An 18,562-nucleotide genomic window follows, 5' to 3' on the forward strand; every position below is an offset into this window, starting at 1 on the left:
ACTAAAATCAGGAACTTTGCGCTGTCTGGTTGAGGGTGCGGTGGCCAAGTTAGATGACACTTAGCCGTGGCGTGGCACAGGGTGACAAGCGAGAAAGGCACTCCAATCTCACCCCGCTTATGGCAATTTGTTATGATTTTTTATTATCTTATCTAGACCATATGCCTACTTGCTGACTCGTGCTACATGTTCTCGGCTTGAGTAACCATAATTTCAAACCATTCTCATGTTCATACGAGATCTACAAGTCACCTAACCAACCGTTTTATTGTGCAAGTGGTTACAACATACTGCCAGGTCCCAGATAGGCTACCCCGGGTTGAGCGAGCTAATACCTTCAAAAGATAAGCTAAATAAAAGGGAAGTGGAAGCGCGGTCACTGTCAATTCACAGTAAGTTCCAGCAAATACTTTTGCAGTGAAGCAGTGCGTACGTGAAAAACGGTTCAAACTAAACGCGTATCACTCTCGCAGTCTTCAGCGAAACGTGTCCCTCACAGGAATTCACCTTTTCTCGCCACACGCCAAAAAATGGAAATTTTAGCAAATAATATTAATGGTGAAGCGCCGTTCACGGAACGTCCCTCCAGTGACGTAGCAGCTGTGACCTCTTGAAAAAATGCGTAGCCGTCATATAGCAGTTAAGTTATGGGGTTTTACGTGCCAAAACCACTTTCTGATTATGAGGCACGCCGTAGTGGAGGACTCCGGAAATTTCGACCACCTGTGGTTCTTTAAGGTGCACCTAAATCTAAGTACACGGGTGTTTTCGCATGTCGCCCCCATCGAAATGCGGCCGCCGTCTCATATAGCATGGCAGGGCTCGAGATTGGCTCCTTTAACCCAATGAAACAAGCACAGCACTTGTGCTTGGTGGGGTGAAGAAAACGATATAATGTCGACTTTGCGTGGTTCTCATTTCCACGTTCCTTTATTTTTTGTTCTCGTGAAACCTTCCTTGCAAGTTCGCTCGCTTCAACCTGCAGTATGCAGTGCTCTCCTCCGCAGTAAACCAGCTGGACAAGAGCCAACTAACAAAATGCAATAGTATTGGACACTGTTGTACACGGACATCACCGCGAGCCGCAACCAAGGCCCGGCTGCGTAGCCAGAAAGACACCAGACTGTGACACAAATTCAGACTGCGTGACACTGTACACTGTCTGAGCTGTATACGTCTCAGTTGGACGCAGACTGTTTTATATTTTTCGTTATTGCTTTTTTTTCACTGATCTATCTTAACGCAGCCGCAAGGATTTAGCCGCGGACTAGGCTTATTTTACTGCAAGTAGCACTTGCGTGCGAATTTGATGACCTCTGAATAAATATGCTTCTGTTTTTCAGCTAAAACACTGGTTTTAGCTTAGATATTGTTTTCATGCCGCGCCATTCACGTAAATGTTGACAGGATACCATTAAAGTCATGGATCGATGGTCTAAGACGTACGGCGACATCTACGGGTAAGAATATTAAGCTTACACCCTGCGCAAATTTGCTCATTTACTTTAATTTTTTTTAAGTACTAAGGCCCCTATTCTAGGCTCTGGATAAAAAAGGAAAACGACAGTATTCTTTTGTTACCAGATATTGTAGTTGCTGAATACCTAGTTGGTAATACGATAGTGTTGTGAATACACCCTTCTACACTTTACGTGTCTGCTCAACTAAAACAGTTCGTAACGGACGCTGAAATGCGTGTACTGAATTTTGCAATGCGTGGGATGAATGTCTGCAGTGACAACATGCCAATAATTCGTTTTAATATTCTGTCGGTACTTCTAATCTAATTTCTTGCCCAAATCTCCGTTTGCTTTTTCGGAAGGCACCAGTCCTACCATGCCGGTTAAGGGCCACTGCACCAAAACAATGCGTACGATCAGACATAGCCATTTCAAGCGTGCTGAAGCGAAATAAACCCGGAACTCGCATTTTCAGCTGCTTTAAATTTACATATTAAGATTGTCCTTGTGTTCGAAACTTGTGGCTATAGTGCATATGTTACAGTAGCACGTTTCATGAAGGACGAATCTGTCTCACTGTGATGAAATAACTTTTGCAAAAAACACGTTCGTTGTCGCAGTTGAACGCTTCAGATTGCGAGCAAAGTATAGTCTGGCGCAAGATGTGTTGTACTATTCAAATTTATAGACATCCCGTGGGAAAAGTATAAGCTCAAAAGTATCAGTACAGGTTCACAGCATTTTAAGAACATCAATTTATAGAACTTTGAACATAACTGAAAGTTGAGGTGAGGCTAAGGATCTGGCAGTGAGCGATAACGAGGAAAATTCTAGGTGTAACATTAAAAGACAGGAATAAAGCAGTATGTACTAGATAATTACCAAATGGGGCTGATATTGTAATTAAGATTAAGAGATAGAAATGTTTTGAGCGGGTTGATGACTACGAGCGACATATAAGGAGCTCTTTGTCAATGCAAGAGGTTTGGAGACAATTTATAATGAACAAGATATGTCCAGGAGCCACCACAGACTAGTTGTCTGTGATAATACAAAGAAATTTCCAGGAATAGATATCAAGGCGATGAACTCAATACTGCGGTGCTGTTGGAAAGGGCTTTCGTCGAGTAGTGCACGTCAACAGGTTGAGAAAGATGAAACGAATTCACAAACAATACTGTTAAGATCGTCTAGCCCCACAGAGCTTGTAAATCGCGACCCAAATGGCATTCACACTGATATAATAGTGGCCGCGCAATGTGATCAATTTTCTCTTACCATCCCCGCAGCATGTACAACGGTGATGTACCATTCCTTATGGTGAAAGACCTGGAGCTGCTTCGTCAGGTGTTCGTCACAGACTTCGCCATGTTCATGAATCGAGGGGTCAGTAATCGTATTTCATGAAGTTTCCGCGAGAAGCGATATTGGTTCTCGGTGCCCCGAGACATTTAAGTAGTTGCATAGGGTCTTTCCAGAAATATAAAGTCAGCTGATCTCTGTACGGAGAAGTCAGGTGGCGTCCTACGCCAACGTAGTTTTTTTCGATAAACTGCCTTCGAATACACAGTGAGCGCAAAAAAAAATATTCTAAATGAAGACTATTTTATTTTCGCTTATCCAATTTGAAGAAAGCAAATTAAAGCACTGTGCACAAAAGATGTTTGCTGCACCAAACATTTCATCCCGAAGGACAGAAGTATGAGCATAGCGGTTATTGTTTATGATATATAAAACGAGCTCGATCAAACGAAACAAACAAAATGGAAGCGCAGCTACGATAAATATGGTTGTTTATATTATGCAGACGATCCAACTCGCCTTCTCAAAAGTCTTGTACCGTCTACGATATCGCTTATTCTTGGGTGCGTATATAGCAGAAAACGATTAATTTGCGGAAATGTTACGTTGATACAGGGTTAAGAAACCATGGCAAGAACGTTACTACGTTATAAAAGAATGGCAGCATGACCTTTACAGGAATCATTAAAGCCTTGGTAAAAGTTAAGCCTGTGTGCTTCCAGTGGAAGCAGAACTTCTTTTCCTGAAACTTTTAAAGAAATTTCTCTGCGTTTTATTAGCGCATTTAAAAACTTAAACTAGAATTTAAAAACTAGAAGTCTCATTCTACTGTCTACGGCCTTCCTAAACAAGTCGATGGCTGATACTTCCGAAGTCAAACTTACGTTAAGCAGCTACTAACCTAATCCCGCTTTTGCATGACTAAAATGGGAAAGTCGCTAAGCAAAGTTCAGACAAGTGTTTGCTCTCTGCTAACAGGTTTCTCTACTTTCTTAGTTCATTTTTTTTCTCAGTCACAACTAATTAGAGGCGAATCACTGGGCTTCTTTATTTACGCCTCCTGAATAATGTCTTTTAAGCCTTCCCGTTTCACGACCTCCGCGCGCTAATGAGGTCGCGAAAGCTTTTCTAAATGCAGAAGCTTGCGTAAAACGAAAAAGCGAGAAACTTTGCCATGTTGATATAGGATTCGAAAGTTCACATCTCTTTAATTGCAAAGCGCAACCCTTTAAAAGTCGCCTTCTTTTTCTTTCTCTTTTAAGCATGAAAAGGCGCTGAGCGCTAGTATAATGTCACAGACGGATGATACTGACAACTTCGATATCTGAACAGCTAGAGCTGTAACAAACGAACCAAGAAATAATTGGATAATTAACGCAGGCCAGCCATATTATTTGCCGAACGACACTTCATAGCTCTTTTCCGCTTTCTGCATAAATTATATGCTGCCCATATCATGGGGGCATTGACGTTGGCTTTGCCGAACATAGTCGATTACTGAAATCGTTTAAAACGTTTTGCAGCTTATCTCTAAAAGATCTATTTGGCCATTTTTGACGAGTAACGCAATTCGCTCATACGTTACTTATCCGGCACCATGCCAGATGATGCTAGGAGGAAGAAGGAAAAAAATCAGCGGAAGTTGGCTCGAAGGAGACGTCCACTCTCTGTACAGGGTGTTTGAGCGAAGACTTTCAGATAATTCTTGAAGGTTAGCTGTGGCAGATAGCAAAATTGTGGCTCATGGGCTGGTCTAAGAAAAGAGGCAAACATTACTTGCACAAGAAATTGAAATGCATGATCTACTTGTTTACAAATATTCAATAATCAACCTTTTTAACTAATTAGCTTACGGCCCATATTGCAGCTTCGGAAATTCTAGCCGCGGAGATTGCAAGGTGGATCTACTTGGAACGAATTCCTAGGATTACACTAGTTTAAAGATATTGATTCCCTAACATTGCGAAGAAATCCATTGGCGTTCCAGTCACTTCCTTAACGACACGTCCTTTTATGCATTCAAGCCCTAAAGTAACTGGAGCGCCAAATTGTAGAATTTTCATTAATTAGTCCATTATGCATTTCAATTTGATGTGCAAGTATTGTCCGCCCACTCGAGTAGACCACCTCATGAACTATGTTTTTGCCGTAGGCAACCTTTAAAAAATGTTGAGTCTTTGATGAAACGCCTGGTACTACATGGCCGCAACATGACCAACAAACATAAAGCACGCAACCGGAGTATTCAGTGCATATAGGTACAAATATAATTTTAATATAGCAACAAGTGATCTGTGGAATCAATAGATTAAATAAAGAAAAGCCCGTAAAACTCGCAACTTCTTGTTTCGTCCAGCAAACAAAAACATTTACTTAGTTTTTCTTTTTTTCCTTTTTTCTTCTTCTTGGGAATCATTAATGTGGGCCCTAATTATTTCACAGAAAATGCACCTCCCTTGCCCTTCTTATACTTCAATAAGCGGAATAGTGCAATTCCGACAAAGAAATGTCTGTACGATGCCCAGCCACCGCATGCAGCTGACACAATTATCAATTCTGCCATATCTAACCTCTCCTTGAACAGTTTTTCTTCAGTTTAGCCACGTTTTCTTGTGGGAAACTTTTAAAACACTATGCCTACGTGAGTGTACATGTCACCTGCGTTCTTGCGCAAACACAGGACGTGTGGGCAACCATGAATGGAAACCCTGAGCTTCGCAATACGCTGCCTTTCGCCAAGTCCGACCGATGGAAGTTCCTCAGGCGTACAGTGTCCATTGGATTTACAGCGTCCAAAATGCGGCGGGTAAGATAATTCCTCTATTCGATTTTTTTTTTTGCAAACACTTTGTCTTAGCCTGTGCGTATTGAAAAAGACAAATAACGAAAATATTCTCCCCTCCTTCCCCCCCTCCCCCAAAAGAAAGAAAAGAACGACACCCGAGATCTTCAGCATACTTTTTGTAGGATTAAATGAATCTGATAGAGAAATAACAAAGTGAGGACATTCATGGGAAAAAATAAAATCCAAGGATACCGTAAGAACAACATGGCTTACCTGACTCCCCGAAACAGTTATTGAAAGCCTGTGGACATCACCACTATTTAACGGCCAAGTCAGTTTCATCAGAAACGAACATCCCAGCGTTCTTTATCACTCATGCAATCAATCTAATAATTGAAGACCACTCAATATGACTTTGACTCAATTTTCAAGTCTTTGGCCTCATTTCCAATCACTATCACAGTATCACAACTAGAACGACATTTTTTTTTCACCTTTCCTTTTTTTTGTTTTTGTTGTTTCCGTCCAACCTCCCAAACGATGAATGAGGTCTGACTGTTCTTAACAAGTTTATGCTAGAGAAACGTTCACAGCGATATTGCCATTTGAGGAGCGACCAAACAATAAAAGCCGTGTTCCAGGCTGAGGCTACGCTTGTTTGAACATGGCGGACCATAGATTAATATATATCCGTACCCGATAGTTGTCATAGTTCTTGCACGAAGTGTGATAATCTTTTGGCAAACGCCATTTTATTTTTTGCGAGATCGGTCGAGTACTGAGACTTCACCATTGAATCCAATGCGAATATTTGAATAAAACGACTTTCAATCGAATACTGAACAAAAATAATTGCATTACATACCAAATGCATAAAATTCCGTTCTCGAGTTGGGTAAACGGGCAACTTGTAAATGAGGAACAAGTTACCCGATATTACCCGATATACCGTGCTAATAACAGCAATCAAACAAAAAAAACATGCCATCCCCAGATACGCCTAGATTTGTTTTTGTGGGAGGGGAGAAGTGTAACCCTGCAGCATCGCAGATTGTTTGTAAAGCATGGAACCATGACGAAACTTTCAAAATAATAAGCGCATAGTTAGAACCCCCGAGGAGCACCGTAAACACGAATAGCTACAAAGGGAAAAATAAATGGCAATACGACCTGCGGCGACGTGTGTAAAAGAAACCATTGCCGCCATTACTATACCTTAAAAATTACAACTACTCCCATTACTATCGTCACTCCACACTACCATTACTACCATGGCTCTAAAGCAATAAAGCATTGCATACCCGTCTCAGCCGTTGTAGCGGTGGTTTTCAACCGCTTCGCTGGACGAGCACTTTCGCAGGGGCGGTTTAACGAGTTAATTTGTATTCCTTTAATGACGAATAATCACTGAACCAAAGTTATCTTCCCTGCGCGTTCCCTAAGATACTGTTGTCTGCATGCGATATTCGTGGCTCCCGACCAGCAAATTATTCGGAATAGTCCTCACTTGTTTCATTTTTCTGCCTCGGTAATTGAACAAGCGTTGTACTCACTTATATTCTTACAGCGACGAATTTTCGGCAGTGCCTAATAAGATGTTCCTAAAGCGAATGCAAATGAAACCACGGTGACTACGATGTTTATTTGTTATCTGGAATACACGCAAGTAATGAAGTTCTTTCTCTGCTCGTAGATACTCCCCGTACCCAGTAACAACGTGAGATGTTGCGCGTTTGCTCATCGCGTTCATGGAATAGAGATAGAGATAGAGAGAAACTTTATTTTGGTTCCTTCAAGGATTTAGCGTCTCGAGCTCTCGGTCGTTTTGGGCGCCGGCGACTTGGAGCCTCTTCCAGAGATAGAGAAAAAATTTAACAGCAGTTCGCTCGCCCCCTTTACCGTCCTTTCTTGCGTTAGACATATGAAACCTCGCCTACACCAGCGTTCTTGCAATCGTCCTGCGTCTCAATCATTCGCACAACCTTGGGACTCGATTACAACGAAAACTCAATATGTTTAGTCAATCGACGAACGTTTGTGCTACGCAAAATATAAAGTTGGTCCGTCAGCGGTAACTCTAGGCTCCTGAACAAAAAAAGGAAATGGCCAGCCACACAACTACGGTTGTGATTTTCTCCTCCCGAACCCAACGGTGTCATTTCCTGAAAACACTATCGTGATTTTTTGTTTATCTGAACTGGGAAGAAGCCACCAAGTAAAGACAAACTTGATGTGATTAACAGCTAGGGCGCTTCCAGGTGTGCGGAAAGCTTGCACGGGACATAATTTAGCCCTTACATGGACGTTAGAAGGTCTACTTAACTGATTATAAACAATGTACTGTCAACATTATCGATATTACCTTCGTATCTGCTTTAAAACAACTACCGAAGCAGCATCATTACTATCACAGTTAATGGTGTACTACTCAGAGTCCTCCATATATGCGCGTATTCCCTTTAAATTCTCACCAAATGTGTAAATCTGTGTGTGCGTGCATGCCGAAAGAGCTCGAGATTAATGCGCTCGGTGACTGGTGGAAGGTAAATTCAAGCAGTGCGAGGGGGAAAACCCATAGGTACAGTCAACCGCAATAGTTTGCGGGACGCAGGATCTGCCAAGAAGCTGAGTTCTCGCGAAGCGTGGTTACACAGCCTCTAAATAATTGTTCCAGCATGTAGTAGCTTTCGCCACCTACATAGTGATTCATTATATGAGAAGTGTCATGCCTTAACAGGGCAGCAATTCACATTTGAATGGGAAACTGTATCCCCCAAACTTTTTGCTGTTTACTGTACATGACAGGATGTACGCACGATTTCTCTTTTTCGTTCCATTGCGCTGCTTGAACTTCGCCGTCGACATGGGCTACCTCGCGCTAGTGTTGCTTGTGATCGGTTATACCAGACGCGACAGATGACGGACGGAATGTCCAAAGCGGTGGGTCACTTCCTCGACCTCTTCGATGCCCGGTGTCAAAAATCCGTAGGCGGAGAGGTCAACGTGTACCCGATGCTAGGCACCCTGGCTTTCGAAATGGTAGCCGAGACCGCGTGCGGCCTACACCTCAACGTGCAAGATAAGCCCGATGACCAATACTTTGATTCGGCCAACTCCTACCTGCTCAACGTCATCTAAAGTGCATACCAGAGGAATGGCCGTGAGTATGCCATGTCCGCTAGATTGTAACCTGCTCTTGTCTTGCCTTGCTCTTGTCTTGTCTTGTATCCACTACGGGGGATTGTCCAAGAAGCAGGCGGTTTTACGTATGCTTAGAATTGAAGCGAAACTATATTTGAATAGTGGAGCGTGGGAAGATAGAACTGTAATTTAGAAGTGTAATGAAAAATTGTTAAAAATTTTGATAAAAAAAGGTAACGAAATGAAATGAAATAGAAATTATCGATAATCTTTTTAGAGATTCAGCAAGATACTCTTTTTGTCTCCGTAATAAAATTGTAAACTGCAAGAAAAGCATACCTGTGGTTGGATCTTTCTTGGGCTTACTGCATGCGACATACCCACTATTTTTGTCTTTCTTTTTTGCAGTTATAGAAGTGATCAATTAATGTGCGCCATCTTATGCGTGAAATAATGTCAGAACAATGTGGGCTCCTTAAAAACTTTCTTGTCTTATCTAATGTTTGAGATGACCGGCAACTGTTGAAGTTGCCATTGGGTCGATATAACGAAGCAAACCGAACGTGTCAAGTCATATATATGAATAGACATATTTGAGATGATTCATATTGAGCTGTCTTCGAAAGGGCAACTAGGAAGACGCGCCATGTTTGCGTTTCTTTGAAGGATACCGCTATTTTCGGATTTCTGAGGAAACTAATCCCGTTTGATACTGTTAGGGAAGAAGACTTGTTTGCGGAAACAAACGGCAATTTGCTAAAACGCACACGATACATTCACTTATCGTTGCTCGCCTTATCGTTGCTCGCGTCTTATCTTAGACAGCTTCAACTTGTGCAAAAACAAGCGTGAGTGAATATTGATCACAGAGTAGTAATTGAAGATTCCTCGGAGAGGTATTCACGGTGAAGTGAACTTAAATTAGGCAGGTTATTATGATCACCATTAAATCTAAGAGCACCAATAGGCACGTAACTACGCTGACAGTCCTATTCCTGAGACAATGGTGACGTAGGCTGTATGCACAACTATGGCAACAGTTAGGGCATTAGCATTTAACGTCGCGTCACTTAAGCATTTCTTCTGTACTAGTTAATACCGTAAAATTAACCAACAGACCGCCAAGCCCATGTGCCTTTCGACTGAAGACTAATATAAGGTCCTTCCATGATGGCAAATTTAGGCCTTCATGAGCGCTTGAATACTAACAAGGTCGTTCCGCCACGGACGTTGACCTCTCTGTACGTGGCTCTGCCTCGAATTATTTGAAAAGGACAATTTTACACAAAAGGCATCTAGGAAGTCAGTGTCTATAGGAACATGCTGTGTATTTGGATAGTTGGTTGGCCACAATTGTCGCAAGCTCACTTGTAGACACATGGACGAATACCGAAGCATGGCAGAGTTCGTGTTCGTCATCTCTAGTGGCCGTCGATATATCCAGAAACGCGCTGCGATTACACTAAGTCTATTTAAGATTCTATGTACTTTCGCAATATCTCTCGCCGCTCTTCACTACAGGTTCGCAACGACGAAGGCATCCTGCGACTTCCGCTACAAGGACATCTCCCTTCCCAAGGGTATCAACATCATGGCTTGCACGCAACAGATACACAGAGATCAGTGCTACTGGGACAAGCCCCAGGAGTTCAACCCCGATATGCGAGTTACAAAACCGCGCGAGGATTGCGTCATGTGCCAGTGTACCACCGGTTCTTAATGCAGAAGGCTGAGCTACTTGCAACTATGATATCTGAGTGGTTCGCAGCACTTCAGAGAAAAAAAGAAACACCGTAGCAGAACAGACTGATTTGCAAACAAGGGCGAACTCACACGCGAAGCTTATTGCATAATTATGGAGCCTGGTAGTTTTGTAAGCACTGATTCTATCACTCCGACTAAAAAAAGAAAGAGAACGAAGATTTATACCAACGGTTGTGTGTTATATGTGTGTGACAAGGGGTCTGACGCATGGGTCAGGTTTCCGAGCACTGGGTCATGTTGCACCGTAACATTTGAGGGCATACATTTCGAAGCAGCGAAACTAGTTCAAGACCAGCGTCTTTCCTCTTCCTTCGTCGGTTCTTCTACGGTATTCCTCTTCCCCCTCAGGTGATTAAAATGTCTCAGCTGTACATGCATTGGCTCATTAAGTGACGCCCATCTCTAGGAAGAAATGAGTCTCAAAACTGATGTCGAAGATGTTGAGGCTTATCACTTGTTGAAGAAATAAATTCTGGTCTTGAAAGTGTCAAAAAACCCTGGTACATTTACCGGTAGTGAAGGGCTGCAGACTTATTTTCATTACTTGTGGTTCGTTAACGTGCACCTAAGTTTACGTATACAAGAGCGTTTCTTTGCACTTCGCCGCCATCGAAACACTGCGCGGATGAGCTCGAGGTCGCCGGTTCAATCCCGACCACCGCGGCCGAGATTAACAATAGTAGAACGGCAACACTGTTCTTAATAATAATAATAATAATATTTGGGGTTTTACGTGCCAAAACCACTTTCTGATTATGAGGCACGCCGTAGTGGAGGACTCCGGAAATTTTGACCACCTGGGTTTCTTTAACGTGCACCTAAATCTAAGTACACGGGTGTTTTCGCATTTCGCCCCCATCGAAATGCGGCCGCCGTGGCCGAGATTCGATCCCGCGACCTCGTGCTCAGCAGCTCAACACCATAGCCACTGAGCAACCACGGCGGGTAACCTTGTTCTTAAAAACTCTTGACGTCTTTTACGACACCACCCGATTTCTCGGCAGTCACCATGCTGTGCATGCTGAATTCCTAGAAATACGACCCAATATGAGTACTTGCGCATGCACGGCAAATCGCTGTCTCAACATTTAGGCGAAATAAATGCAATTTTGTTTTCAAGCTATTCACTCGGCGTAGGTTATGTAGTCTTGCTGATTACCAGCCAATTCTACAAAAACCTAGGCGCACTAGTGTGTCATCCCGCCAGTCAGCTGCAAGTTCGTTTATTCCAGCCGCTTAAGACAGGAGCGCGAGGGAAAAGCCAGCGTGAAAAGTTGGGGACAACGTTTAAAGCGGTGCGTTATGAAAAACAGCACTGCTAACGACAAAAATGCTAATTGAAAAATATAATGAAATGGCAGCCCTTTTAGCAATTTGGCAGCGGTGAAAAATGTTTTGTGGTTTCTGCATACAGGAATAATGTTGCGATTCTTCCCGATGCTACTCAATTGCTGTTGCAGATTTGTGCATTGTAAGTTGCCTCAAAAAACATTATAGTGAATTTTCTCGTGTTAGTTATGGCCCTGAGTAAAGTTGATATTTTGTTAATATTCAGGCTTCGCTCGCACGTGTTTTCCTTTTCTACTATAGTCTCTGTGTTGCTATAGCTACGAAAGCCGGTAATTGTACACATAAAAAACAGCGTAGGTATTTATAGGTATTCTCTTATTTACTTTCTCTTATTACACTCGAGGCTCGAAGGCGTTACAGAAGGCAAGTGATTCATACGAAGCAACAAAATACTAAGAGCAACGCGTTATATCTGAACCGAAATGTTCTTTGATGCTTTCCCATTGGCATGTAAAATAGCAGGCACTTCATCGAGCTGCCGCTCTCAGCAGCCCTGTGGGCCCCCGCTCCTTGTTCGTGCCGCTGATAGGCGGAAAAATAACTGGACGGAAAATGAGCAGGACGAAGCGACCGTGTCCAGAATCCTTGACTATCCAAACAACCGCACACACACTTAATCGAAACGTTGGCAATCTGCCGCCAATGGTTTTTGAAGCGATTATTGACGCCGGTTTAAGCTGAAGGTTTTTTGCCTCTCAGCTCGGTAAGCGAGCCTTCCGCGTGGAAGTCAAAACGTTTAAGAATATTTTATGCGACCCCATTTTAGTGAGTGTTCTGTTTTTGTTACTAAACTCAAGATCATTCAATAGCTTCCGCTGAAAGATACCACGTCGCATACGGCCAGTTGAAGCGTACAGCGATCTCACGGCGTCATTGCCTTTGCTTGCACGAAGCATACGAACATTCCCCTTTCCCGTACACCCAGTGTAGTGTAGCAAACCGGTTGCTGGTCTGGTTAACCTCCCTGCCTTTCCTGTCCTTGTTCTCTCTCTCCCTCTCTCTCTCCGCAGGTTCTCTTCGCAGGAGAAGGCCAACCGCCATCCCCTCGCCTTTCAGCCGTTCGGAATGGGCGCTCGCAACTGCGGTGGGTCGAGACTCGCCCTGCTGGAAGTTACTCTCATCGTTGCCAGACTGGTGCATCGTTACCTGCTGCATTTAGGATCCCGGCATGCGAACGTAAGCCGGCCTTGAAAAGAGAAATTAGGGACTTGGAATGTCGCAAAACAAAAAAAATAGCTGGGCCATTGTCAGGGAACCTTCGTGTTAGTTTCGGCCACCTGGAGCTCTTAAACGTGCTTCTAAATATAAGTACATTAGCGTTTCTTTCATTGTGCGTCCATGGGATTGTGGCCGCTGCACACAAGAATTGAACCCTTGACTTTGTACTCAGCAGCGGAATGGCATAGCCCCTGAGCTACCACGCCGACCGTTCAAGAGGGAAGTTTAGCTCGGGTCCAACTCCGATGCCTTTATTCAAATTCGTGTAAGGATGCAGGAAAACTCTTATAATACAACACATTGATCAGTCATGCGAAAAAGATCATTTGAATTTTCCCGGTGGTGAACGAAGTAAAAACCGCTTTATAAATACTTAAACAATATTGTCCGAACATATAATCCCACACCGGGCACAAGGGGACTTTACTGCAATGGCTATACATGGCATAGCTTATCCACAATGAAAGGAGGCAGAGAATCCTGGCTGCATGCACGCGTCAGTAAACGTGGTTCCGATACTGCGTGTTCGTAGACGCTTCAGAATAATCACATTCACGTCCATATTCATCGGGAACTGGTTTCCTCTAGACTTTTGTCATTAGGGAATGACACATGCCCAGAGACCAAAGTCGGTGTCAAAGAAGAGGTTCACTGAAGAACCGCCCATACCCACCGGCACATTTCCATTGACTGAACTCGGCAGAAGACGTTCATAGAAGAGCTTCACATATTCAGTGACCCAAGAGGGCATCAAAGCAGCTCATTGAAGAGGGGAAAATTCCCTCTTGCACACGCCCCAGTGACTCAAGTTCCCATGAGAGGTTGACAGGAAGTAGTGTTGTTAGGGTAGTTCACGCACAGTTTTGGGGCTGACTGCATATATGTACGCATTTATGTATCTCTCTAGTCTTTTTCTCGCCAACTAGGGCCTCCAGGTGGTTCATGGTGGAATGTTTAGGGAATAGGCTTCGAAACCAACCATCGGACCAACTTTGGTCGATGGGTATGCGGCATGTCTACTTATGTGCCGCTCTTCAACGAATATCTTTCACGCCTGCATGGGTCACTGGGGTTGCGAATCTGGGCATGGGTCGTTCGGTGTGCACCGCTCTTCAACGGATCTCTTCGACGCCGACTTGGAGCATTCGATAAGTGCACTGGCTGTGCAGCGCTTTTCAATGAACCTCTCTGATGCCAAACTGGGTCACTTGGTATGTTCCAGTAGCTGTGTGCCACTCTTCAGTAAACCTCTCTTACGTCTAATTGGGCCACCCGGTATAGGTATGTGCCGCTCTTCAATGAAATCGTTTAACGCCAACTTGAAATACTGTGTGCCACATGTATGCGGCGTTCTTCAGTGGCAAAAAGAATTGTTTAAACTTTATCCGCCACTTGAATGGACTCAGACCCGGCGTCGCATGTTCAGACAAACTTGTCTGAACGTGCACTCGCACAAGCGCCACTGGTGGATTTCTCCGCGGCGCCACTGAACCACACCGCGTGCTCAAAGGGAAGTGCGGGCAACAAATGCGGATGCATGCGCGACTCGTACACAAGGAGTGTCTGCGGTAGCAATATGGTGTGGCGTCGCGCTACTTCAACGCCAGTCGCATTAAGGTCGACGGTCATCGTGAGATGGCCTCCGCCGCAATTTCCTTTTTCAAGTTCGGCACACCCAATTTTATTAAGATAACAGATAATAAAATCAGGTATTGATATGTCAGTGGGTCAGAGCTAGGGTATGACTTGCTAGACTTACCATCAATAGATAACTTTGGGCCCAATTTTGGTTAGTCACAATCATATGAAATTAACATATAATTATTCCAAGAAAGACATGGGAGTGAAAAAAATTAATGCTTTAACTTAAATGGTAAAATTATAGGCAAATGGGAAATTACAATGGACGCTAAAACGACTCTCCGCTAGTGGGACCCGAACCGGCATTCTCCACAACTGTAATTAGTCGAGAGCACTGTTGATTGTAGTCTCATCTAGTACATGTTAAAGCTTGGCGATTTACATATGCAAGTTGGCGAGAAAGGGAAATATAGTCAACGTCCTAACTGCAGTAACTTCTCGAGATTAAAACTTCTGGTATACCTTTAAGGCGATAAGAGATCATTATCTAGACGAAGTTTCTTTTTCTCCTTACAGGGCGAACTGGAACGCAGGACACAATCCAGCGTAGCTTCGCCAAAGGAAGGTGTCTGGATTCGCGTAGAAAAGATACTCTAGTGGACCTGGTAGTCAACTCTCATGATTACGCACTAATGATAAGCAAAACAAACAGGCCTGCAATGACTCGACCTCGTCCTTGGCAAGCTCCATATCACGGTATACAAGGTATCTACAACGGCAAGGCGCTTACTTTCTTTCAGTGTTTCAGAAGGTAGCTTTGAAAATATGCAGTGAGGAGTACTCATGGATTTTGCGCACTTATGAAAGTGGACGCTATAGCCTACTAAAATTGTCGGAAAGTATTATTTGTGAGGTGAATGATATTTCAGAATGTACAATGTTATTTATGTTATTCCTGGTTTTGTCCCATTTTCTATCTAACGATCTTGTCTGAGTTGTGCACAAACATCTCTTTCTGCGTACATGCTTACTTTCATCTCTCTGCGTGCTCGAAATTCAGTTCACACTACTATGGCACGAAAACCTGTCCAGTAAAGAAATGTTTACAGAAATTTACCCTGTCTATCATTTTTTTTTTTCACAATATGCAATTTCGAAGTTCTTCGCTATTGCCGTCAGGTTTTGCATCGATGCTCTGCAGTCGCTAGAATTACCTGGCATACGACTAGCTTACAGGTTTGCACACGTGCTCAAAAGATATGGCAGCTACTAAAGTACAGCTTCATGGGCCACGTCCTTGTCGGCTGGAAATCTATTGGCAACGCGTATTCCTTGTCTGGTGTTGCCAAGTCTGCGTAATATTTTGTGAGGATTGAGCGTTATCGCACCATCGTCCTCCTGGTGCCCCGTTTGTTATTTTCTTTGACAACCTCTCTACATGTGCAGATAACATGCCACACGTGTAAGATAACGTTTCACACGCGCGAAGGTCACCTTCATAACTCTGCAGGAAAGACGCGAAGTGGTGAAGCGAGTGACCACAACTACGGCCACGCTTTGGTCAGCAAAAGAGTGCCAATATAAGGCCCTCTCGAACAGCGGCCGGCGAGTGCCAGAGTGTGGTGGCAAAGTATCAGCGCGAATGTTCCGTCAGAATGCTGCAGTACCCGCCTACGCGAAGGCAACAATGTTGCATTTCAGTGTCAGTCAGGCGCAATTGGCAAAACAATACAAAAAGGCTTGACAAAGACTTGCACCCTGTTTAGCGACACAAAAGCAGTTTGATGTGCAAGTAATATTTATTCACGGAAGCTTATATTCGCATACATGTTCACGAAATGAATGAAGAGTCAATTGATAAGAGTATATACATGCATATACTTTGCAGGATTCCGCACCATGTCTGGTCTACGCGCATGCATCAAAACGACAGATAAAAATATTTAAATGAAAATGATAAACATAACAAAGATAGACTTAAGGCAATTGCGCATTCGCTTGTACGCAAAAGAAGTACCTAAACGTCACGAGTGAACGTTATAAAGCTACCTGAAAGAATCTAATATTCGGAGTAGAGCAATAAGTAAAACAAAGAAAAGCGCGCATTCGGCAAGCACAGAAGAAAAAAAAACGTCAGACATACATCGAACAAGCACCGAAAAATGGAAGAAACAAACATTTACGAAGGCGCGTATAAAACGAACAAGAAACTAAACACTCAATTCACTCATTTATCAAACTGTCCATAGCCCATGTTAATGTAAGAGCTTTGATCACCGCTATGGAGTTATGACAGCGTCGTGGTGGGGGCCTGGTCCTGATTAGCGGGCGTGCTAACGAAGAGAGAGAGAAAGAGAGATAGCAACCAGACGAGCGTCCGGTTTGCTACCCTACACTGGTGAAAGGAAAGGGGGAACAGAAAGAAAGAAAGCGGGATAGAGGGAACACTGTCTGTGCACGCAGCAAAGTGCTTGGAAATCAGTCAATTCAAAGCAAGTGCTCCGTCGATACGTTAGGCTGCCGCCAATCTTGGTGGTTCATAGCTGGTGATGCACGTTGAAGTTACCAGTGAAGACCAAGGATCCGGTGGGCGTCAGCAGTACGTTGCAGTGCGTGGCAGTATATTTTTAAGCTAAACCCCAGCGGTTCTGACTTCAGTGCGAATATAATGATGCGGGCGTGCTAACGAAGGTTCTCTGATCAAGCAGCATGTATAACATGTTGAGCGCGTAGAAGCCGTCGAAAATCAGTCACGCAGGCTAAAATGGAGACTAACCCATGCAGACTGGCATCTCCGTAAGTCTCCTCCTACACGAGATAAAACGAAGAAACGATAAGCTATTCTGCGCTCAAGACCTGTGTTTTGTTACAATGCCGATGTGCTAGCGCACCGAGCGACATGCTTACATTAGTGCCGCGCTCGACCAGCGATCGCTCGCACTATCAGTGCCGGAGATGCGAGCTAATTGGGACTTTGCCTGTCGTCGATTGTTTCGGACTGCCGACTTTCCGCTCCAACCGAAATCCGATCAAGAATGTTTCGGTTTCCCTCGGAAACAAAATAACAAAAGAACGTTTCTCTTACGTTTTCGTTCCGGTCAGAAATGTCGGTTCCTTTGTTCGCTTTTTGTTTTCACTTTGGTTCCGTTCCGACACGCTGCCCGGGACACTACGGAACGCGCACAAAAATGCTCGTACCTTCGCCGAAGCGACTCGGGAGAAGGACGCCGCGCGCCAAGCAAGCCTGCAACATGGCCGCCGACGCTCCAGTTGTGCGTTTTATTATTATTATTAATATTAGTAGTAGTAGTAGTAGTAGTAGTAGTAGTAGTAGTATTTCTTCTGAACACGTATATACAATTAACAGGAAAGGGAAAGCGATGAGCAGGCTGGCAACTGCCGCCGGAAGGCGCACAACGCGTGCCTACTCTTCTGAAGGGAGGTGACAGCAGCAGAGAAATGGAAGATAGAAAGGAGGGGAGGAGAGGAAGCGTTTTTCGCCGCAGCAAACCACGAGTTCACGAAGCAAGCGTGCAACGGCTCCCGTGAAGACACGTTCGACTTTCGGGTTCTACCGATTCCTATGAAAGAGCAATCAACCATAATTTCTTGTTCTCTTTTCAGGCATGCATGCGGGGTTTACTGTTTTACTTTGCTTCTAATAGTGTACACACACATATATATATATATATATATATATATATATATATATATATATATATATATCATCAGCCTATTTTATGTGCACTGCAGGACGAAGGCCTGTCCCTGCGATCTCCAATATGTCCGGCGCGGCCTTTCGGTTGCGCTGGTCTGTTGCAAAGATGACCAAACTTTATCATTTCGAGGAATCAAAAGTCGTAACAGGGCTTCCGTAGGTGAACCTGCGGAAGGACCATTACCGGATTGTGAAGGGTGACGAGCGCCATTGTTTCTACCCCGTGCTGGTGCAGCAGCACGC

The 18,562-nt window shown here is 43.9% G+C and overlaps 2 protein-coding genes across 9 annotated transcripts in view; one reads left to right on the forward strand and one right to left on the reverse strand.

The window, feature by feature from the left end:
• The window catches only part of LOC135911357 (uncharacterized), a 371,373-nt gene that overhangs the window by 261,939 nt on the left and 90,872 nt on the right, over positions 1-18,562 (reverse strand). The window lies entirely within an intron of this gene.
• On the forward strand, positions 1,412-15,680 carry LOC135911350 (lithocholate 6-beta-hydroxylase-like). Its single transcript, XM_065443581.2, has 5 exons — positions 1,412-1,460; positions 2,750-2,846; positions 5,443-5,568; positions 12,813-12,978; positions 15,178-15,680. The coding sequence occupies exons 1-5, from the start codon at positions 1,423-1,425 to the stop codon at positions 15,414-15,416; spliced, it is 666 nt and encodes a 221-aa protein (XP_065299653.1). The 5' UTR covers positions 1,412-1,422; the 3' UTR covers positions 15,417-15,680.

The sequence above is a fragment of the Dermacentor albipictus genome, chromosome 8 (genome assembly GCF_038994185.2).
Source record: "Dermacentor albipictus isolate Rhodes 1998 colony chromosome 8, USDA_Dalb.pri_finalv2, whole genome shotgun sequence".
In the NCBI taxonomy this organism is placed as follows: domain Eukaryota; kingdom Metazoa; phylum Arthropoda; class Arachnida; order Ixodida; family Ixodidae; genus Dermacentor; species Dermacentor albipictus.